General features: G+C 36.2%; 1 protein-coding gene across 1 annotated transcript in view; it reads right to left on the reverse strand.

Annotated features, from left to right (window-relative positions):
- Positions 1-1669: 1669 nt before the first annotated feature.
- LOC127655451 (lysophosphatidylcholine acyltransferase 1-like) overlaps positions 1670-22803 on the reverse strand; it is a 74716-nt gene continuing 53582 nt past the window's right edge. Inside the window, exons 9-14 of the mRNA XM_052143279.1 lie at positions 21547-21629; positions 17753-17878; positions 12715-12868; positions 12035-12133; positions 11683-11824; positions 1670-6298 (exon numbers count right to left, since the gene is read on the reverse strand). Of these exons, the coding sequence (XP_051999239.1) occupies positions 6120-6298; positions 11683-11824; positions 12035-12133; positions 12715-12868; positions 17753-17878; positions 21547-21629 (783 nt within the window). The 3' untranslated portion in view covers positions 1670-6119. The remainder of the gene's footprint in view (positions 6299-11682; positions 11825-12034; positions 12134-12714; positions 12869-17752; positions 17879-21546; positions 21630-22803) is intronic.

The raw sequence follows: 22803 nt of genomic DNA on the forward strand, positions 1-22803 counted from the left end.
ATTATCCCAAACCTGGAAACATCGTGCTGACTTATACACATCACATATATAAATCTGATGTTATATGCATGGATTGGCTGTGTGCTCTTGTTTTGATGATGTCACCTGACTATTTTCTTGGAAAGGTAATGTGACTGTAATGCGATCAGGGCTCATGACTAGTGCAAATCACCAGCACATTAATGTGATGATAGATGCTCTTCAAGAAATATCAGCAGGGAACGTTTCGGTTAGTGATTAAATCAGCAGTGCTGCCAGTCTGCCAAACACTGAGGAAAAGATGTTGTGCTCCATAACCATGTAAGAAAATCCCTTGTTCTATTGACACAAAAGAACTTGTGTGGTAGAGAGGTAAGAGCAATGCATTGGAACTGGGGTTTGTGACCCCAAACTTTTCTTTATAGAATCAAAAAGCTTTAAGACACGGATCAGTCATGATTTTATGTATAAAGCATTTTAAACATACTGTTCAAAAGTACCAGTCTTTCCTTTTAGTGTAAAATGTTTTTAATGTGGAAAAAAAGTACTCTATGCAAGTTCACCACTAAAGGATACCATGACTTTTATAGTCTTGCGTATGCTCTATATGGACTCTTTTCCCATTTCTGAGATTGGAACACAGAAGTAAACTGCTAACACACTGCATTAATGTTCCCTTTGTTAAGAGTATAAAATGGGGATATAAAACAATTCTTATTTCATGTAAAAGGCATTATAAATCAGGCACAAAAAGGTTAACTTTCATGCCATACCAGCCAAATAGTCAGAAATTGCCTTTTTAAACTCACGGTTAATTTTAAAATTAATACTTAATAAACCTCCTTAATCATATGTAATTTAATTCACAATTTCATGATTTGTCAAAATGCAGCAAAATAGCTCACAAGTTGGCATGCATTGCATGCAAGTTGCACTGTTTAGACATGTTATGACTGCATATCAGTGGATTTAAATATATTTATAAATGGGTTATTAGCCATGAATAAATCCCTTTATAAACCATGAATCTATAACAGGGTAAAATTATAACACTTAACAATAAAGTTCCATTTATTAACATTCATTAATGTATTAGGCATCATGGAACAACAAAAATATATATATTTTTTTACAGAATTTATTAATCGTTGTTAAATGCTATTTAATACAAATAGTTATTCATTGTTAGTTCATAGTGCTTTAATGTTATATATACACATTTTTATAAAAAAAAAAAAAAAATTGTTCGTATGTTGAAATTAACATTTCAAGTTAATTTAAATTCACTAAGATTAATAAATGCTGTATTATTCATTGTTAGTTCATGTTAACTGTTAACAAATGGAACCTTATTGTAGTGTTACAGTGTTAGATAGGAAACCAACGCAAATACAGTGTCGTGTTATATAGTAGCATTTGTTATATAGAGTTATAAATGTACAAAAAAATAAGAAAATTGTTCTAACTGTTATAAATTAAGGCATACATGTAGCATAAATCTATAAAAGGGTCCAGTTATCTACTAAAGATGACAACAGATATATGATCAAATGCTTCTAAATAAACTTTGTTTGATTACATAAAGGATCTAAAATCTTAGATTGCAGAATCTCATTTTATAGATGAAAATACCATGTTTAAACTTCTAGGGGGAGACAAAGAGTTGAAAACACAACCAGATCCAAAAGAGTGTTGTCAAGTGTCCCTTTTTTATTAAAGAGTCAGAATGACAAGTCATTTCTTAGCATTCAAAACAGACAAGCCCAGGTATCTTGTAAAAATGACTCTTTTGATACATTACAAAATAAAATTTAGGGCAAAAAATAGAAAACAAACCTAAACACCTAGAAAAGCCAAACGGGTGACAAAAGAGCCATCAGAAAGACGCATTACTTGAAAAAGACAAATTTAGTCTCTCTTCTTTAGCTCTGTGTAGAACACACCGTCAGAGGCAGAAGGAAGAGAAATAAATATGATTTTACAGTTTAGAAACCCTTTGAAAACATGGAGTAAAACAAGTTTTCCTGTGAGGTATTTTAAATAAACTAAGTTGAAATAAAAAAAGGGTAACACGCCCGAGCGACAGCTGGGTCCTTGTTTGATTTGTAAGAGTCACATTTTTTTCCCAAACTGCAAATAGGCTGACTAGGGTTTGCTCAGGTCTCCATTTATCAAACATTTGTGCTCGTTTCATTTATAATTTTAAAATAAATGTTACAAAAATGTAAAAGTTTACGCCAATGTGTAAATATCACAAACATGTGCAGGTCACATTTCCCCTTAAAATCATGAGCGAGAGAGAGACACAACAACACACACACGCACGCACACACACACACGCACACACACACGCAGATCAGCCAACAATTAAATCTACCTGCCTGATATTGTGTAGGTCCCCATCGTGCCAAAGATAAGCAGTTACAGAAATACTCAAACCAGCACACATTACATGAAGCCTATTTTTTTGAATAGTTACATTATTTTAAAACAAATAAACACATTTTCAACACAAAATTACATTACTGTAATGTGTCTAAATTTACTTTTTTTGTTTGTTACCACTATCAATGTTTGCAATGGGTTGCTTGCATTCTGACTAGAATCTCATTAATTCATAAGAAATTAAATAAATGTATGCAATATAAATGAAAAGCAATACAACTAATTATATGTATAATTACTTTACATATTTAAAAAGTATTTCTTTAATGTCCTCATAGTACAATGTGTTTTTTCACATAACAGTAATGAGAATCCTATATTGTCTAATTACGGTAACAAGAATTTGCTGTGTAATTCTCAAGAAAATAATAATAATAAAAAAATAAAAAATAAACACCAAACAAAAAACAACAACAACTTGGTCTTAATTTTCTCTCTTTTAAGTGAAATGTGACCATTCAGCTGAAATATAACATGATCTTGTCAGGTTATGTGATATTTATCCGTATACTACTAGCACTTGCTCAGTAAAGAATCTGAGCAGAAGCAAAGTCAAATCAATCAATCTTGCATCAAATTAAATAACAATAAAAAGATTGTTTTTCTCCACTGCACTGAGCTTATCCTCTGCAAAAAGATGTAGTTCAAAGGGATAGTTAACTAATATATACACATGTGTATGACTCTTTGCCATACCATGAAAGTGGATATAATGTATAAATAACTCCTTTTATGTTCCAATAAAAAAAGTTATGTTTGTAACATGTGAGCCCATGTCAACAGAATTAAAAATTTTTGGTGTCCATTAAATGTGTAAGAACCACAATTCCTACTGGTCCCAAGAAAAATAGAGCCCTGAACAAACCCGCAATTCCCTTCTGCTCAATCAGATAAAGTCTCCCTGTGGTCTGTAAGGGTACGTATAGATACAAAGCCATAATGATGGCATTACAAACCACTTAACATCTTAGCCGATCACATGCACACCAGCATACGGCATCACATTTTTCCAAGTAGTAACAAAAAGAAAGTTTAAAAATCTAAAGTGCCAGCACAAGTAAATATACATTAAACTTTGAAAACAGGTGGGGTAGTGTGAACCAAGACACTGTGGCGAGCTGATGACTCGAACCGTCATGTGTACAGAGACTGTACTGTACGTCAGGTTCAAAGCGTCTTTGCTCCCAACTTCCTGTTTGAGCGGTGTGATACAGTGTCGCAGATAGCGGAGTATATTGTTACTTCAGTATGATACAGATTTTACTATCGATTGTGATGGATTGTCGATACATTCTCTTATTTACTCATATAAAAAAAGAAAAACTACATTGAAATTCAAGGCAAACAATTATGAAATTGGAATTATTTCATAAGCAAAGAAAAAAAAAAGATTGTAACAGTAAATATAGTCATTCAGCATAGTCATTCAAGGAAAACAGCACAAAAAAAGAAAAGAAAAGAGGATCTAAAGATACTAGTTTATCAGTTCTGTTGTCGCTATAATTTGAAAATAACACTTTAGATCACAGATCTTTCATGGCAGTGAAACTCAAAAAGAAATTCCTTTATGTATATCAAAATTCACAAAATGCCCCGCATTTGGAATATTCAAAATACATATCAGAAATCATCTCTTTTAAAAAGTCAGAGGTGGTGACATCGATAAAATATTGCTTTACTGAGAACGTGACTTGATTTTAGTCGAGAACTGAACGGTTAGTGAAGTGAACTGATTTCATGATTTCAAATTTGCATCAGATCGCTCAGATTATAAGTGGAGATGATCTAGGATCAGTCTATTCACATACTTATAGAGCTCTTACAGATGGCACTGATCCTAGACCTGTATATTTAGTCACAGGTGTTTAAATGCGCATATATGGGCCTTGGATTTGTTAAACTGTGGTACAGCTGTGGACAGACCAGTAAACACAGTGACATTAAAGAGATTTTTGACACATCTGATGCTTTACAACGGAATGTAAGATGATTTCAAAAGTTCAAATAAAAAACTGATAGACTATTTATGGTATTCATCAAAGAAAGCAAAGCTATATCATCTCAATAGCTAATCGACCATACAAACAAGTCAGTATCTAACAGTATCTTATAGCAAAATAAACTCTGGCAACTTTTGCAATCTTTGTGGTAACTCAAATGTAAGAAAATAAAAGTTTTAGAAATATAGCTTCACTTCGGCCACATTAAATTGTCAAAAAGAAAAAACCATAACAATTCATGCCATGTTTTCAAAAAACAAATGAAAAGGATTATGTTTTCCCTTAAATCAGACGGTGGTATTTCATATCATCGGTCATTAAGCTTTTTATGAAAGTAGAACATGAAAACCTATTGTTAAAATTGTAAAAATACAAAACATTATCCTTTAGGCTGTTTTTTTTTTTTGTGTTCAAAAGTTCATTCTTTAGTTCAAAAACAAAAAAAAAAAAAACGAAGACTTTACTTGGACATTTGATCGTGTGAAAAAAGCAAAGCTCAAATAAACAAGAAAAAGGAAACATTTTGTTAATGTAAAAATGTAGGAAGAAATTGGGAATTATTTTACCAAAAAATATCTAAACCTGGGCCCGTTAAGAAGTAAATGTGCGCACAAAGTTGGGATTTCAAAGCCAAATTGTTCTGCTTGATTTTTTAAATTGCCTTTATGAGTGAAAAATAGAAAAATACAGGAAAATGGTATTTATCAAAAAGGTAAACTTTCTATTCATTTAGTTTATGCTTGTTTTAGGTGAAAAAACAAATCTTTGAATTCCTGATTCTCAAGACTAACTACAACACAGTCGTTATCATGTATTTGGTCCATATAAATTCAAGATTTTAGCAACTTTAGCAGTTTATTTCAGTACCTAAATGTAAAAAAAAGAAGAAAATAATAAAATAAATAAATCTACCTGGGACTGACAAGTGATTGTGTCATATATTGGTTGTTGTACGTTGGGAATGTAAGAATGTGTAACTGACAGTACAAAAAGATGACTCACCTATTGCCAAAATAATCCAGTTCACCTCAAAAAATAAAAATGACAACAAAAACACCATTAGCCACTTTTCCTGCACCCCTGAGCTAATGGACAAAAAATGAAATAATAAAGAGAAATAATAAAAAAAAACTGAACTGGCTCATTTGGATTCAGACCAGCACTTCATTGGACCATTTTGCACCTCAAATCTGACACTCTCGTACAGATATTTTTCACTAGTGCTAAATGATCTTTTTGCCAAATATGGAGAAATACTGTTATCAAGCATTGAGCCCATGCAAATACTTATCTACACTCATTATGGGGGGGAAATTTGGGCAGTGAGTAAAACAGAGTGCAAGTTAAAAGAAATAAAACTTCTCAGTTCATTCCTGAATGGGATATTTTGCTTGCGTAATCTTCACCCCATAAAAAAACAAAAAACACATGCAGTCAATATCACACAAATAGATCACCCAATGAGAAACGAAATAAGTGCTTGGCTTTCAAGTATTTACGTTTTTCAAAATTAAGAAAAATCCCTTTAATTTGCCCCTTAAAAAACAAAACAAGCTGAAAGGTTGAGGAGAAATCCAGCAGGCATAAAATAACCACAAAATGTTTTGGATACCAGGAAGCAAACTTTGCAATGTTGTGACTCTTGACTGCCTTCCTCTGTTTCTCTGGCAGGGGACTGAACATCGAGGAAGGGACTCAGTCGAGCTTCTTTTGAGGAGCGTGGTGGTGATCGCTTGGGGTGAAATCAGCACAGAAACCATTGGCCACGGGATTGGAGGCATGAAAAGAGGAACTGCCCCCGAATCCTGCATGGTCTGAGTAGAGGTACTCCTCAGCAAAGTCTGGATGTTGTTCGGCAAAGTTCCTAAAGCTCTCTACCACAAGGTGGCGTCAAGAGAAAAAATAACAGTCAGATCATGAAACAAAACTTGACAATATGAAACCACCTCACATATTTCACAAAACTTTAGTTTAAGTATGACAAAACAAATTAATAATTGATTATCATTTTATAGATCAAGGGTTCCCAAATCAGCTGAACCTCTAGGACCTGAATTATTTAATTGAAGACCTACTGATATTTTAAGTAATGATAACCTTTCAAAATCAAAATCAGTTTATGTATTTGCACTTTATTCTTATTTTTGTTATATGTAAAATGTCTATTACAGTCTATTTTTATTTCCATAATTCTTATTGTAATTTCCCTTATCATTTTATAAAGTTACGCATTTCTATTTGCGTTTGTACATTAGATATGATACTGCAAAAATCTACACTTTAAATAATTTACTAATGGGCCAGGGGCATAGCAACCATTATAACCTGGGGTGAGGGGATGGTCCCTGTTACTTATAGAAAAATGAATGTAGGAAAAGAAACATTTATATTTTTAGGAAATTAAACATTATTTTGTAGGTGCTTTGACCACCATGCAGGGAAATAGTAGCCGAAAACAACTGAAGGTGCATATACCTATATACCACTAGGATGGTTAAAAGGCTACAACCTCACAACACATTTCTTGTTTTTATTTGTCAAACGAAAGAGAATATTAGGAATTATCCAAAATGTATATATATATCCAATATACACAGATAAGCCAAAAGAATAAGACCACTCACAGGTGAAGTGAATAAAATGTATCATCTTCTAACAAGGCCACATGTCAAGGTCTAGGTAGACTAAATGGTAAGCAAACAATCAGTTCTTACAGCCAACGTGGTGACTACAGGAGAAATAGGCAGGAGGAAAGACCTGAGCGACTTTGACAAGGGAGAAATTGTTATGGCCAGATAACTGGGTCAGAGCATCTCTGAAACGGCAAGGCTTGTGGGGTGCTCTCAGTCAGCAGTGGCGAGTTCTTACCGACAGTGGTCCGAGGAGGGACAAAACACAAACCGGAGACAGGGTGTTGGGCACCCAAGGCTCATCAACAGTGTTGGGGATTAATGGAATACATGCAAAGGGATTATGTATTTAAAATACAAAATATAAGCAACAGTATTCAACTACAGTTACAATTTAAATAATTGGTAATTAAAATAGTTACATTCAAAAAATTATTTTGAATACTGAAGATCATTAGTTAGATCATAATTAATTTTTTCTAGTAAGACCTTTGATATTAGGACAAAAATCATATTCTTGATAATTTTTGTATTGTTTTCCTGTAAAAATATCTAAAAAACATGATCGATTTGATTTATCTTGTTTTAGAAACAACACTGCATAAGATATTTAGGTGTTTCAGAGTATGTATTTTTAACATCTGTATTTTGTCTTACTGTACTGAGAGTTTTTAATAGTCAAAACAAGTGAAAAAAAATCGACCAGTGCTGAAGTAATCCAAAGTATTTAGAACCTTGAGTAATCTAACGGAATATGTTATAAATTACATTTTACAGCATGTATTCTGTAGTAGAATAAGTTTAAAAAGTAACCCTCCCAACCCTGCTCATCGAAGGGCAACAAAGGCTATCCTGTCTGGTTCGAACCAACACAATGTCTACTGTGGCACAAGTACAGAACATTTTAATGATGGTTACGGGAGGAAAGTGTCACTACACACAGTGCAACGCACCATGCAGCGTATAGGGCTGCGTAGCCGCAGACCAGTCAGAGTGCCCATGATGACCCCTGACCACCATTGCATATGCAAACAATGGACACGCAAGTGTTGGAACTTGACTTTTGAGCAGTGGAAGAAGGTCGCCTGGGCCAATGAGTCCCGTTTTCTTTTACATCACGTGGACGGCCGTGTGCGTGTTACCTGGTGAAGTGATGGCACCAGGATGCACTGTGGGAAGTCGCTGGTGGAGGTAGTGTGATGCTCTGGGCAATGATCTGTTGGGTAACCCAGGGTCCGGCCATTCATTTGGATGTCAATTTGACAAGTGTCAACTACCTAAACATCATTGCAGACCCATTGATGGCAATGGTATTCCCTGAAGGCAGTGGCCTCTTTCAGTAGAATAATGCACCCTGCCCACATTGTTTGGGAATGGTTTGGGACACACTGCCCCAGACCATGATGGACCATCCATCTCCAAATTGATCCAGCTCCAGAGTACAGGCCTCGGTGTAATGCATTTATGCATTTACATTTATGCATTTGGCAGACGCTTTTATCCAAAGCGACTTACAGTGCACTTATTACAGGGACAATCCCCCCGGAGCAACCTGGAGTTAAGTGCCTTGCTCAAGGACACAATGGTGGTGGCTGTGGGGATCGAACCAGCGACCTTCTGATTACTAGTTATGTGCTTTAGCCCACTACGCCACCACCACTCATTGATTCAATCGAGTCAAACCATCACACCCGGCGAGACAAAACTGCGACTTGTCAGTTAAGAGCACTTGTCCTGTCTGGTCCAGTGACGGTGGGCTTGTGCCCATAGGCGACGTTGTTGCCGGTGATGTCTGGTAAGGACCTGCCTTACAACAGGCCAACAAGCCCTCAGTCCAGCCTCTCTCAGCCTATTTACATTTACGCATTTGGCAGATGCTTTTATCCAAACAGCACGTTACAGGGACAATCTCCCCAGCGCAACCTTAAGTTAAGTGCCTTGCTCAAGGACACAATGGTGGTGGCTGGCGGGATCGAACCAGTGACCTTCTGATTACTAGTTATGTGCTTTAGCCCACTACGCCACCACCACTCCACAAATATCACACCTGCACTGATGGAGGGATTGTGCATTCCTGGTGTAACTCGGGCAATTGATGTTGCCATCCGTTACCTGTCCCGCAGGTGTGATATTTGGATGTAACGATCCAGTGCTGGTGTTGTTACATGTGGTCCGCCACTGTGAGGACGATCAGCTGTCCTTCCTGTCTCCCTGTAGCACTGTCTCGGACATTGCAATTTATTGCCCTGGCCACATCTGCATTCCTCATGCCTCCATGCAGCATGCCTAAAGCACGTTCACACAGATGAGCAGGGACCCTGGGCATATTTCTTTTGGTGTTATTCAGAGTCAGTAGAACAGTTTCTTTAGTGTCCTAAGTTTTTATAACTGTGATCTTAATTACCTACCATCTGTAAGCTGTTAAGAGTCTTTACGACCGTTCCACTGGTGCATGTTCATTAATTTTTTTATGGTTCATTGAACATGCATGGAAAACATTGTTTAAACCCTTTACAGTAAAGATCAGTAAAGATCTAACAAAATGATCTTTAAAATACAGTGACGTTTCTTTTTTGCTGAGTTTATATATTTACTCAAGCTCTTCACAATCTCACAAACTCCCGTTTGGGAAAGCCTGCTCTAGATTTCCAGAGTAAAGATTAGGGATGCACCGAAATGAAAATTCTGGGCCGAAACCGAAAATCCAGGATGCACTTGGCCGAAAACCGAAACCGAAATTTTTACCTATTTAAAAAAAAAAAAAATGTTGTGTATAATTGTATTCATTTTATACTTTTTCATTAATTTCATGAATTTAATAAATCTGAATTGAAAAACTACAAACCAATAAAATAAATCACACTTTTATTGAAAGTAGCACAACAAAATTGGACAAAAAATATATTAAAACTATATTAAATATTATTCTTCTTTCAGTTCTGTAAAAATCTAATTTTACAGATTTTATTAACAATTATCCAAATAATGTAAAGTTTTAGAAAACTATTATATGCAAAACAAGAGTCAAGTAATGAACTTTAAACTCATCTTTCAAAAAGTTTAAATATGCAACAGTAATTTTAATTAAAACAACAGGCAGAACACAGAATGGCAGAGGGCCTCTATTCCACTGATCTATATATAACTATAATATATAATTATATATATAGATCAGTGCTCTATTCTGTTTATGTAAACGTATGTACACTTTAAGTGAACATTATTGTGCAAAACGGCAGTAATTGAACTAAATTACACATCATATTGGACCGCTTTCTATTTAAGTACAAGTGACAGGTTTCTCTTCAAGAACAAAAGTTGCTAAACGTTCTGACAGTCTCACCTGTCAGAAAGCTCATGAAGAACATGAGATGCTGCACTGAACATTCTCTCACTCTCTGTGCTGGTGCTTGGGCAGATAAATACCTGTGCGCAATCCGCGCAAGCAAAGGAAATCGGTGTTTGTTTATGCGACCGTAGTCAAGGGGATTGTCGCTTCTGGAGTAGTTCAGATAAATACGTCTCAAGTTGTGGTGTAGCTGCGCTAGTTGTGACATTTTCCTGTAGAATCACTTGCTGTATTCTGCATATATGTATCTTGAAAGTTCTGCTGAATAAACACTGCAGATCGCAAATTTGATGTCCTTATCAGAAACTTTCCAGAATTTCCACACCGCTGACATGATCGCCTTTGTTTGGTAGCGCCGTTGTGGAATTATCTAACAGCTGTGATAAGGGCTACATCGATCCAGATTGAAATCTGAGCACTGCAGGGCGGGGCGAGGAGGTATATATTTTCGGCTCATATTTTCGGCCTTTTTTCTCTTTTGGCCGAAAATGGCACTTCCGGTTTTCGGCCGAACATTTTCGGCGGCCGAAATTTCGGTGCATCCCTAGGAAAGATATTTGTGTTACAGGGGTAATATGACAAATTAAATTTTACAACTAAAGAAGGTGGAAAATGGTCATGAAAATCTAACTTGCAAAACTATTTTAGGTGCAAAAAAAAATTATTTAAATTGGGGCTGGGAATTGATATACTTCCATTAGCTGAGAGATAAAAGGAACCTTCTAGGTACAAACATTAGTTTTTCATTAAACTTGTTACATTTTACCTTTGGAAAATGTTCAAATTTAGTCTATTCCATCAATTCATGTCTTGAAATTGCATATATTGTGTCACACACGCGCTCACACACATGCATGTTAAAAGTTTTTACGTTGGTATGTAGAACATGTTTTAATCAGTACGGTCTCTTTAAGACAAGAGGCATCAGCACATTTAAAAAGGGAAGACTTCAGTACTTTAGTGCATCCATGTATGATAAGAATTAAATGTTTCTTTTTTGTTGTTTTTAAACAACAACTGACTGAAAGAAAAATGGATTAAAAGAGACATTATTCAATTACATATGGATATGTGAATCTCTTCTTTGGAAACACAGAACGAGTTAAACCAAACTTTTACTCTCAACACAGGGAAAGGACCTCTGTGCTGATAACATCTCCACTAATCTTCTCCATCGATCTTGGGATTGAAGAATCAATATTGACATTGTTCAAATAAAGATTGCGATGCATCGAAAAATCTATATATTTACCCAGGAAAGAAGAACCCTTATACTCACCAAAATTGAGTTTGCCAGAGTCCTCTTCATCGATGGATCTGAACAGACGACTGACAACAAGTTCTCCAACCCCCAGTGCAGACTTCAAGATACAGATAAACTCATTCTCTGTGATCGCACCATCCTCTTCTGCCTCAAACATCTGAAACAAACCCATTTTCAACAAATAAACATCTCAAACCAATAAAACTCCACATGATTGAACATGAGAACAAGGTTGAGCATCATGAACACGATTACAATGATCTTTACATAACATCTTAAACCTGCCTAATCTATTACTTTTTATCGGATAAAAATAATGTAGTCCAGTGAAATGTAGATGGTTTTCCACTTGTTTTCTGACACACACCTTAAAAGCCAACTTCATGGTGTCCAGTGTTTTTGCGGGCCTGCACACAACAGAGAAGGCGATCACAAATTCTCGGATATCCATTGATCCATCTGCACTCTGCTCAGAGAGAGAAAAGAGTGATACATTTAATTTCACTGAGCCTGAGCAACAACTCCTGTATGAAAAATGGATGATAGACCTCACATATGCAACTCAGAGACATAAAGTAGGTTGTATATCCTAAAATAACCACACAGTCATCTGGATTTGATAATATATTAAGCCAAAGTATACTCCGGTTTTGAATGCGAAAGTTTAGAGACTGCGTTCAATTTGACTGCACTCATACACAGGTTGTTGGGCACATGCGCTCTACGACTGCTATGAGAGATTGGAGAATTATCTTCAAGAGTTTAAACCCATAAATATGTCTGGCGATTACATCAAGTGCTTCTTCGTGACAGCAACAGCTCATTTGTGAGTGTTGCTAGCTTCTGGACCCACTAAATAGTTCAAATAATTTCAGGCCCATGTGCATTCTGTGCATTTAGAGTATGCACGGTTCGAAAAATCAGGTTGCTATTGACGAAATTAGCATCTTGCATCTCACGTAGACGACTAACGTTCACATCTGACCGAAGTATACTTTGGGATTTAGAACTCAAATATATGTGTGAATAGAAGAAACACAGATTTACTTCGTCAAAGAGAGAAAACATATCTCTGAGCACATCTGACACTGGCAGGTCCAGGAACTGAGCAAAGTCTTCCAGACTCAGTCTTTCTCCCTGGAGTTTCTGCGCTCTGTTCCCATATTCCTGTAGACGTCTCTCAGGATTCTCACGTTTTAACCTTAAATTAAACATGTTAAATACAAAAAGTTTTCATACATTTAGACTTCTTTTACACCTTGTATTAAGATGAGTCTCGGGTGATCTGAACACATGTGGTCAGGCGAGACATCACCGTTTACACCTGGTCGCTTAAATGCGTAACCTGTGACAACTTGTGTTCGGATTTCAAGAGGTGGGTCTCTGATTTCATGACAACATACATCAATCACTGTGCCATCGTGTTTTTGCATGATAATGAGCTGCAAAATGTCAAAAGTAAAAAAAATAAAGCACGGAAATAAATGGAGCGCTGTTTCTCCCAGATGCAGACACAACATTTTGAGCAAAATCATTCGTTGTTTTGGTGGAGTACCTTTATTAGTTCAGCCTCAGATGTTTGTGCTTCTCATCAGTGTCACTGCATTTTGATATCAAGCACACTGAAGAAAATCTGTCAAGTTTTCATGCTTGTATACGTATTCGCTTTTTCAAATTTCCCGATCTGATCCAATATTTCCTTTTAAAGCTGCTTATAACCGGCAAAGTTTAATCAATTGTTTTAGCGTAGTGGTTGACTGACAGGTGATGGGTGGTGCTTCGCTGCCTCCTATGTGGTTTTTGTGATCCGATAACAAAAACACATCTTAATACCAGGTGTAAACAGGGTCTTTCACACATGGATGAAACAAATCTCACAAACTTCCAAAATTATAAAATGAGCCATAATTCACATTGTATTACAAAATATAGATATTCAATGTTTCTTAACTGATGTTTGGCCATGTTTTAAATGGTCAAACATGTCTACACAATCATCTGACAGAAGTGCAATATTCTCTGTTGCAGAAGCACATGCCAACGGTGTCTCATTTCCTTCCATGTTAATATATTGTCTCCAATCCCAGCTTAATGTGCCGACAATTAGTAAAAAATAAAGAAAATATTTTTCCATTTTGGTTTGTGTGATTTCTGCATCACTACTTCTTTAATATTCCTTCAAATTATTAATAATAAAACACATGCACGCACTATTTAGCATTTATTTGCCTTGGTAAATTATTAACTAAAACTGTTTTTCCCCTTTTAAAAAACGTCATTATGCATTTGGAAAATTACATTTTAGAAAAATAACCTTAATATTGATTTTGTAAATTCGATTTTCCAATTATCTGTAACTCCTCTGTAGGCTGTTATTTCCTGAAATGTCCATGGAAGTTCATGTAAAGGCTAATGAGGACTGACACTTTTAACCTACTTCATGTTCTACTGTTCCTGTGAGAATCATACTGTACATTCTGGATCTTAGTTTTATACGGGGACGTGGGGAAAGGTAATAATTACCAGAGTTTCTCCCTGATTTTAATCTCGTGCGAATTGGTCTGCCAGTCATTTTTCCAGACTTTTCCCGGATTGCACATTCCTGTGCCGATAAAGATTATAATGTAGCTATTTTACCTTCTATAAAACACCCAGTAAAAATAACCCATTTATAATCCTGTGCAAATTGACAAGCTGGTAAAAAAAGCAAATGAATCTACACTGTCCAACCTGTGAACCCTTTAACTTGTGTTGCTTCTCAAGTTACTCAAGTGTCTGAAGTGGATGTTGGTCAAGTACCAGAAATGGTAAAACGCGCTTCACTGCTGATAACGCTGACTGTTGCGTTTGGACTGATGCATATAAAATGAGCAAAGTAGCTCCACAAGCATGTAATGTTGTTATTCACCCCCACATTTTAGAACATATTTTGCAGAGTGACAAATGTAACGTTGTCCATATTTTATATTCAAGAATTTATTATATGATTTCAGGCTGGCTAATACCGCCAGTTCTGTTGTGTTTCGCCAGATATTCCATTAACTGTATTCTAATAATCCTAGATACTGTATATGATCATGTTTAATATTTCCTGCACAACTAATCAGCCCTGCTATACATTTTCTGATAGGTCAGTTACGTCAAGGTTTCAAGGAATGAAACTGAAGACCTTTAAGGCCAAATAAAAGACATTTAAGAACACTTTCTTAATAATAATAATAATAATAATAAAAATTAAATGAATTAGCTGGAAAATACAAAACCACTGAGACTACTTGGATGTCTGTTTTTTATATTTTATTGTGCATTTATGTGCATTAACACTATACATTAATTCATTAAGAATGTGCGTAGCCTAAAGTATGCAGCAAATATTGTGACCCTTCTCTTTAGTCACTTGCTTTCCAGCAAGACATGATGCATTAGACCAGTGCTTGGGCAATGTTACCGCTCATGACAAACATGGAATTGGTGGCAAAATCCACGTGTAAAATGTAAACCTTTATCGGATTGCGTTGTTGCGAAATTATTCAGAGGGCTCCAGTTGACTGCTCTGGCTTCAAGATCATCAACAGATCTGACTGGACTGAGATCATTTCAACTCACAACTTTATAGCAAACATTTATACTGAACATGATTACATGTTATTCATTAACTCATTGTGACAGGGCGGAGGGCGGGGCCAGGTGGTGATTCTGCACAGCAGGTCCCTTATCAGGCTTATTAAGCCTCAGAGAGGGATAAAGGCCGACTGTGAATGGTGGTGCGACAGAGAGATCATTTACGGTCAGCTGACAGTCATGTGTGTGTTTATGTTTGTGTCTTTTGGTTTCAGTTTTACATTAAAATATTATTTATATTGTCAAGCTGGTTCTCGCCTTTATCACTTTACACTCATTTTATTTTACTAATTGTATCGCTTATATTATATGTTTGTATTTATGATGGTTTTGTGTCATACTTTCGATTAATCCTCTAATCTATCAAATCTAACACAACAGTCAGCGGGCTTTCTACCGCCACTTACAGCGCATGCACGGATATTATTGTAAATAAGAGAATTGGTCTATAGAATTTATTCACAGCAGCCCCATGTTTGATTTGTAATGGGAATGGAAACGAGGCTGTGAGGGAGAGACTTACCATCTCTTCAATGGCATGCACGGTGTAAATCTGTAAAAAGCTCCAATATCCCATCTGATTTTCCACAACAAGTTTTCTGGAGTTTTTTTATCTACTGAGTGTTCTTGAAGATATTTTTCCAATGTTTTGTCTGCGGAACGATCCAAAAACACTACCTACTAAACTACAGTCCAGCCAATTGACGAGACTGTACGTCTATCCCGCACTGCCTCGTTGTCATTCGAGTCAAAACAATTATATGGCGCTACTGTGAATAAGGTCTAGCATGTGCCGAATAACAGTTATATATTTTTTCTTGGCAGATACCTTTAACAAATACTTAAAAGGCAGTTAAAGGGCAGTTCATTTAAAAATGAAATTTCTGTCATCACTGCTCACCCTTGAGTCTGTATGAATTTCTCTCTTCCATGGAATAAAAAAGGTGATGTTAAAAATGTTTTAGTCTCAGTCACCATTCACTGTCACTGCATCTTTTTACCATTCAATGAAAATGAATGGTGACCAAAACTCCCTAATATCTGCTTTTGATGTCCACTGAAATAAGAAAGTTATTCAGGTTTGCAACAGCATGAAGGTAAGTGATAACAATTATTATTATTGAGTGAAATATCTGAAGTAAAAGTCAAAACTCGTCAGTCACCTTAAAAATGGCCATTTAAAGTTGACAATATGTATTGAAAATGTAAACAGATTAAATTATGAAAGAGAAATGTGCAGAATAATTAGTTATGTTGTATATCGAAAACAGATTACATACTAAATATAGATAATATATTTTCATATTATGTATATTATTAATATTATAATATTTTATAATTATATTATTATTGTTTTGTATATTATTACAATATATGTCATATCGACTGATTCAGATGTCAGAGAAAATCCCTGTATAAGTCAGATGGAGATGAGAGATATAACAGGTGTAACTCTGCAGCCGAGTAGTTCTGTTAGCTTTACAATTATTGTCAAAGGTCATGTCAAATAAGGAAGCGCAGAGATTTGAAAGGCATCTAAAGACTGCTCCAACCTCACGCTGAAATGTAACATTGATAGCTTTGTCGTTTATAAGCAGGAGTGGCAGTGTTAGCGCATCGCTAGCTTTTGGAGATGCAGAATAACGGCATTTGCATTTCTGATTAATGGTTTTATGAAGGTTTATACATCTGTAACATCGTAAGTTCAGTAAAAATTTATTTCCCTGCGTGCGCTCACACTAAACTTAAGCGTCAGCTGCTAAATGCATATGAGAGAGATGATTATGATCATTATCACGCAGATTTAGCTGTTTTAAGCGTCTCCTCTATTCACGCCCTCAGCTAAATAATTAAGACTTCTTGTAACCAATTTAAGATATTTAAGACTTTTTATGACCTTACATTTTAAAAAGTAAATTTAAGACTTTAAGGATCTGCTGAAACCTTTACAGTGGTTAAATGCAGGAGATATTCTCTCATCACTTATTTCTGCAGACATAACTTAAGTCCCATGCAAATCAACAGTACAGACATCTGGAGTAATAACATACAGACGTCCGGTAAACTAATCCAGTCCCCTTTACCATAACCCTTAAAATCACCATAACAATAGTTTTTCTACAAAATCTGAATATCAATATTTATCATCTGAACAGTCACATGCTCTGACTTTAAGTGTTGATGAGAAGAGTTTTGTAAATAATGAAAAAAAGTGTTTATTTTTGCTTTTCTTCTATTCAATTTCAGTTTTGAGAAGGGAGAATGAGAAGAAAAAAAAAAATGTAAAAAAAAAAACCGCTATAAATGTACTTTTTGTATTTTAATGTGCATGTTTTGTTTTACTTCTGCAGAAAAAGAACACACCAGTTTTTTCGTTATCCGTTTGTTTTCTTTTTTTATTTCAAAATGGAAATTTTCAGAGTCTTTTACATCTCCCTAAAAAATATGCTGTAATGTGACTCACCCCAGTCTGCGGACAAGTTTGGCAAACTCCAGCAGACACGTGTCCACTGGCAGCCTGATCTGACCCTCAGCCATAGCTAACTGACAGTCTTCAAATGAATAGTCTGTCACAGGAACCTGCAGGGCTCTTCACACAACAACACATCAACATTACACAATTATCTCACTCATTTCATTCACTGACAGAGGTGATATTCTGAAACTTGCACCCCTCTAATTTACTGTAGCATTTCACCCTCTTAAACTGTTTGGACATGTTACTGTATAAACCCCCCAAATAAAGACTAATGTCATACAACCGGTCAAGAACATGTCCAGTTTATGTTTCACAATATAATACAGTGGCAAGAAAAATATGTGAACGCTTTGGAATTAGCTGGTTTTCTGCATTAATTGGTCATAAAATGTGATCTCATCTTTATCAAAGTCACAAGTATAGAAAAAAACTATGTGTTCAAGTTAACAAGACACAAACAATTATAATGTTTCATGACTTTATTTACATTTATGCATTTTGGCAGACGCTTTTATCCAAAGTGACTTACAGTGCACTTATTACAGGGACAATCCCCCCGGAGCAACCTGGAGTTAAGTGTCTTGCTCAAGGACACAATGGAGGTGGCTGTGGGGATTGAACCAGCGACCTTCTGATTACCAGTTTGCCAGTTATGTGGTTTAGACCACTACACCACCACCACTCCATTATTGAACACATCCCATTAAACATTCAAAGTGCTCTGGAAAAAGTGAACCCTTGGATTTAATAACTGGTCGATCCTCCTTTGGCAGATCAATCAGAGCACCAGATCAATTAAGAATCAGAATGACATGGGGCAAAGAGATGATTTGAGGTGGGCTTTGTAATAATATATGGTGTTGAGGTCACGGAAGGATTGTTGGTTAGAGTTCCATAATGTTAGCAACAATAGTGCTAAAAGCCCTGCCACCCAGTGATGTTAGCTTATAATGTGGTATGAGCAGTAAACCGGAGTCAGAAGACCTGAGTGAGGGGAAGGCCATGTACAGCTTTAAAACTACTTGCTTTCTAACTGACAGGAAGTAGAATTCAATTTCTTGATTAACTAAGTAATTGCAGGTGCGCTAGTAGGGGCAAAGTCAGAAAATGCACCAATATTGAGGTCAGTGAGGAAATCCTGTAGTGCATCTGGAGATACGATAGGAGGAAAAGTTTGTATAGTGAATTAATTTTATTTTGAAAGAAGTGAAAAACTGACTGCCAGAGCTCAGCATAATCAGAAATAACAGGTTGGTGAGTTTGTTAACAGTGGAAAAGAGTGTTTTGGGTCTGGAAGAGGCATTATTGATAAGGGAAGAAAAATATGCTGAGCGTGCAGCAATGCAGATTTGTATGTCTGCAAATGGCCATTTTAGGTAGATGAGTGAACAGTTAAACCAGTTTTATTAGAGACACACAAGGCGGTGTCCTGCAGCTTTCAGAGTGCAAAGTTCAGGTGTAACAAATTGAGATGAGTGAGTGGAAGTTTACTCTTTAAGAGGGGCATTTAAATCAAGTGCACTAGAAATGGATGCATTGTATCTAGTGAGGATGTCAATATCTGTAAGGTATGACGTTTGTACTGATGCAGAAAAGGATACAGAATCAATAGATTTGAATTTGTGGTAGGTTAAAATGGATTTCAGACATGACCTGGGAAGAGGGGTTTCATAACTTAGTTCAATAAATGAATGATTAGACAGTCCAAACTGAGAGCCGAGCACAGAGACATTACTTATACCAGCAGAACAGACTAGAGAGTGCTTTTTATAAGTAAAGGTAGCTCTAACCCACACTTCATTACTTGGATGCCAGGTTTGCCTACTCCGGTCTCTAAGCTTTTTTTTGCTGTCTTTAGTCTAGGCATTCACTTACCAGTCCACAAAACGGTTAAAGACATGAAAGATTACAATTGTTGTTTTTTTGTCAGCTTAAGCACATTGTATTTTGTCTATACTTGTGACTAATGAAGATGAGATCACAATTTATGAGCAATTAATGCAGAAAACATTTTCTTGCCACCGTTCATATAAAAGATAATCCACGGCTAGGTTTGTTTTAAACAATTTTAATGGACGACATGGAGGCAAAAAAGCAGTGGATTATCCCACTTATACCACGGTTCGTTATAGACCTAGAGTTCTGCCCCAACTATGTCAGAAACAGAGATCATGTAGTGCGATACCATTACATATGGCCTTGCATGATTACTAAATAGAAAAAGGCTCCATTTTATAAAACAGTCTGAATTCAGCCAGCTATGCGTGATCGAGTGGTGCCCTCTAGCGTGTGTATGGCACAAGCTGAGCAGCGTAGAAATATTAGATGACGTTTATCATATTACAATTCAAATCTACTACATTGAGAGTCCTTACATTCATTGAATAGTTGAGAAATACACATCCTGGTTTGGAAACGCCCACTGATTACTACATCAAGATTCCCTACTTTCATTGGATAGCTGAAAAACATCCATCCCAGTTTGAAAATGCCCACAGATTGGAATGGCCATTATTGTACAGCAGAGATCTATACTTAAGTATTTCCAAGTTTAAAAAAAAAAAAAATGTTATCCACATTACAGCCATGTAAATTAGATTTTGTCCAAAACTTTTTCAAGGTTTCTAAATTCTCCTGTAGTACACCCTGGAGTGAGTTATTTTTGCATGTGACACTGCCCAACTGGTAGAGGTTTCTTGCCATAATTTCTTTTAATAAAATACTGTATATAATATATTAAACATGTAAACAAATGGGTTATGTCTGCTGTACTGTACTTTTTGTATTTATAATTTTTTATAGCTGAAAAACAAAAAAAACAAATGAATAAATATTATCAGCAGTCTGGCATCAGACATTGTGTGCGTGTGACAAGCGCTAATGTAAACCGACTTGGCTGCATGCACCAGATAATCATGCTCAATCAGCATTTTTTCACTGAGTATATAAGTTTTAAACTGTTACCGTGGTGCTTTTGTGATAGTTTGATCTGTTTCAGAAAACAAATCTTATATGCTCAAAAAGACTGCTCGAGTTGCTGTTTGTGTGAATGAAAACCGCATCTGCACCTAATAAGTAGACATGGCTGCGTGCATGGGAAGATAGTGTTTAGATATGATGGCTCTGCATATACAAGCTATGAACTTTTATCATGGTACTTTAGTGACAATTAGGCTGTTTGTTACATAAAATAAACATATGAGCTTGAAAAGACTCTTGAGTATCTCTGTTTGTTTGACGAATGACAACCACTAGAGGATGTGTTTGATGTATTGACTGTGCGTATAAGAGCTATAAACTTTTTATCGTGGTATTTTGGTGATGAGTTTGATGTGTGCATATAAAACAAACTTGTCCTGTGGTTTAAAAGACTGTATGAGTAACTATGTGAATATACATTACAGACTCTTGACCAGTGCAACATGTGTCAGTGCAAAAGCTTGCAATGTAACTGGCTGTTGCAGAAACACATATGTGTGACGCTACTCTGCGGGTCCCAGTTATACATGTGAAAGTGTTCATTTGCAAACTATATTTAATTTTTATCTTTTGATTTTAGGCTGAAATGTGATCTGAACATGTTCTTGACAGGTTTCATTAGATTCCCCTGTTAAAGTCTTTTATGGTGAACCAAGTCTGACAGAACTAACAAATTCACAAAGTTTTCACACCAAAACAATATATACAGTATGTTTATAGACTAGAAATATTTCAGAATCTGAAAGACACAAAGATGACATTCAGGCAGTGACGATAGTTTAGTTTCCATCTGAACTTACTTTGCCATCAAGTGGCGCACATTATGAGCGAAGAGCGCTGGATTCTTCTTCTCCTCTTCTGAGGGAGTATAGATGGGCAGATACTGTGACAAAGAGACAAAGAAACAGTCAGCAGTTCTCTTCACACTCTCTTGAGTGGGCTGCCTCACTAGTATCTGTAGAAAATACATCTTTGTATATCCAGGTCAAGCAAAGTCCAGACACAGTAACATAGCCCAAACAAACCCACAGAACTTTCATACTTCAGTGTCATTACACACATTACTTATAGCAAATGTAGGCCAAATGAAGCTCCCCAAAAGACTGTGCTCATCTTCAGCAAGTGGGTAAATGAGGTCACAGTCTGACACAGCTGAGTGTTTGCTTCACGTTAATAATGACAGCAGCAGGATCTACACACAGCACCTTGTCCCTCTTTACCGCTCATAATTCATCTCTGTTAATGGATTCCTAATGAAAAGTATGAGTCTGGAGAATTTGCAAGACTCAATTCACCATTCGCATGCTGATAGGAAAAGCCAAAGCCAGCTGCTCAGAAACATTCCAGAATACAAACAACTACCATCGCAGTACACGTGTATGAAAATGGAAGAGGATTAGAATAGGGATGTGCAAAACTATATATTGGATGGATTCAACAAGTTGTGGCTAGTGACAATAAATCTCTGAAAGACATTTTCAAGTGTGATTGATCGCTTTATTTGTCAGTTAGATGGCACTTCCTGTCTTGTTGTTGGTGTTAATTGCCATTAAGTTGTCTGCGAGTCATGGCGACCCAATGTATAACAACAAAATGTGCTTGGTTCTGCACCATCTTAGTGTTTGTAGTTATGTTTGCGTCCATTGTTGCTGCTATTGTGTCAATCCATTTTAATGAGGTTAGCCCTAGTTTTCATTTACCCTCGACTTAACCAAACATGATGTCCTTTTATAGCAATCGATGACGTGTCCGAAGTTTGAGAGTCGAAGTCTCGCCTTTCTTGATACTAAGGAACATTCTGATCCTATTTCTTCTGAGAATGATTTGTATTTTGGTATGTTCAATATTTTTTGCCAACACCACAGTTAAAATGCATCAATTCTTCTTCTGTCTTCCTTTTTCAATGTCCAACTTTCACAAGTAAATGGGGAGATTGAAAAGACCATGACTTGGGACAGACATACCTTCATCTTCAAGGTGACATCTTTGCTTTTGAAAGCTCTGAAGAGGTCTCTTGCATCAGATTTGCCTAAAAGCCCAGTGTCCGTTTGCATAAA

This window comes from Xyrauchen texanus, chromosome 15 (genome assembly GCF_025860055.1).
Source record: "Xyrauchen texanus isolate HMW12.3.18 chromosome 15, RBS_HiC_50CHRs, whole genome shotgun sequence".
NCBI classification, from domain to species: Eukaryota; Metazoa; Chordata; class Actinopteri; order Cypriniformes; family Catostomidae; genus Xyrauchen; species Xyrauchen texanus.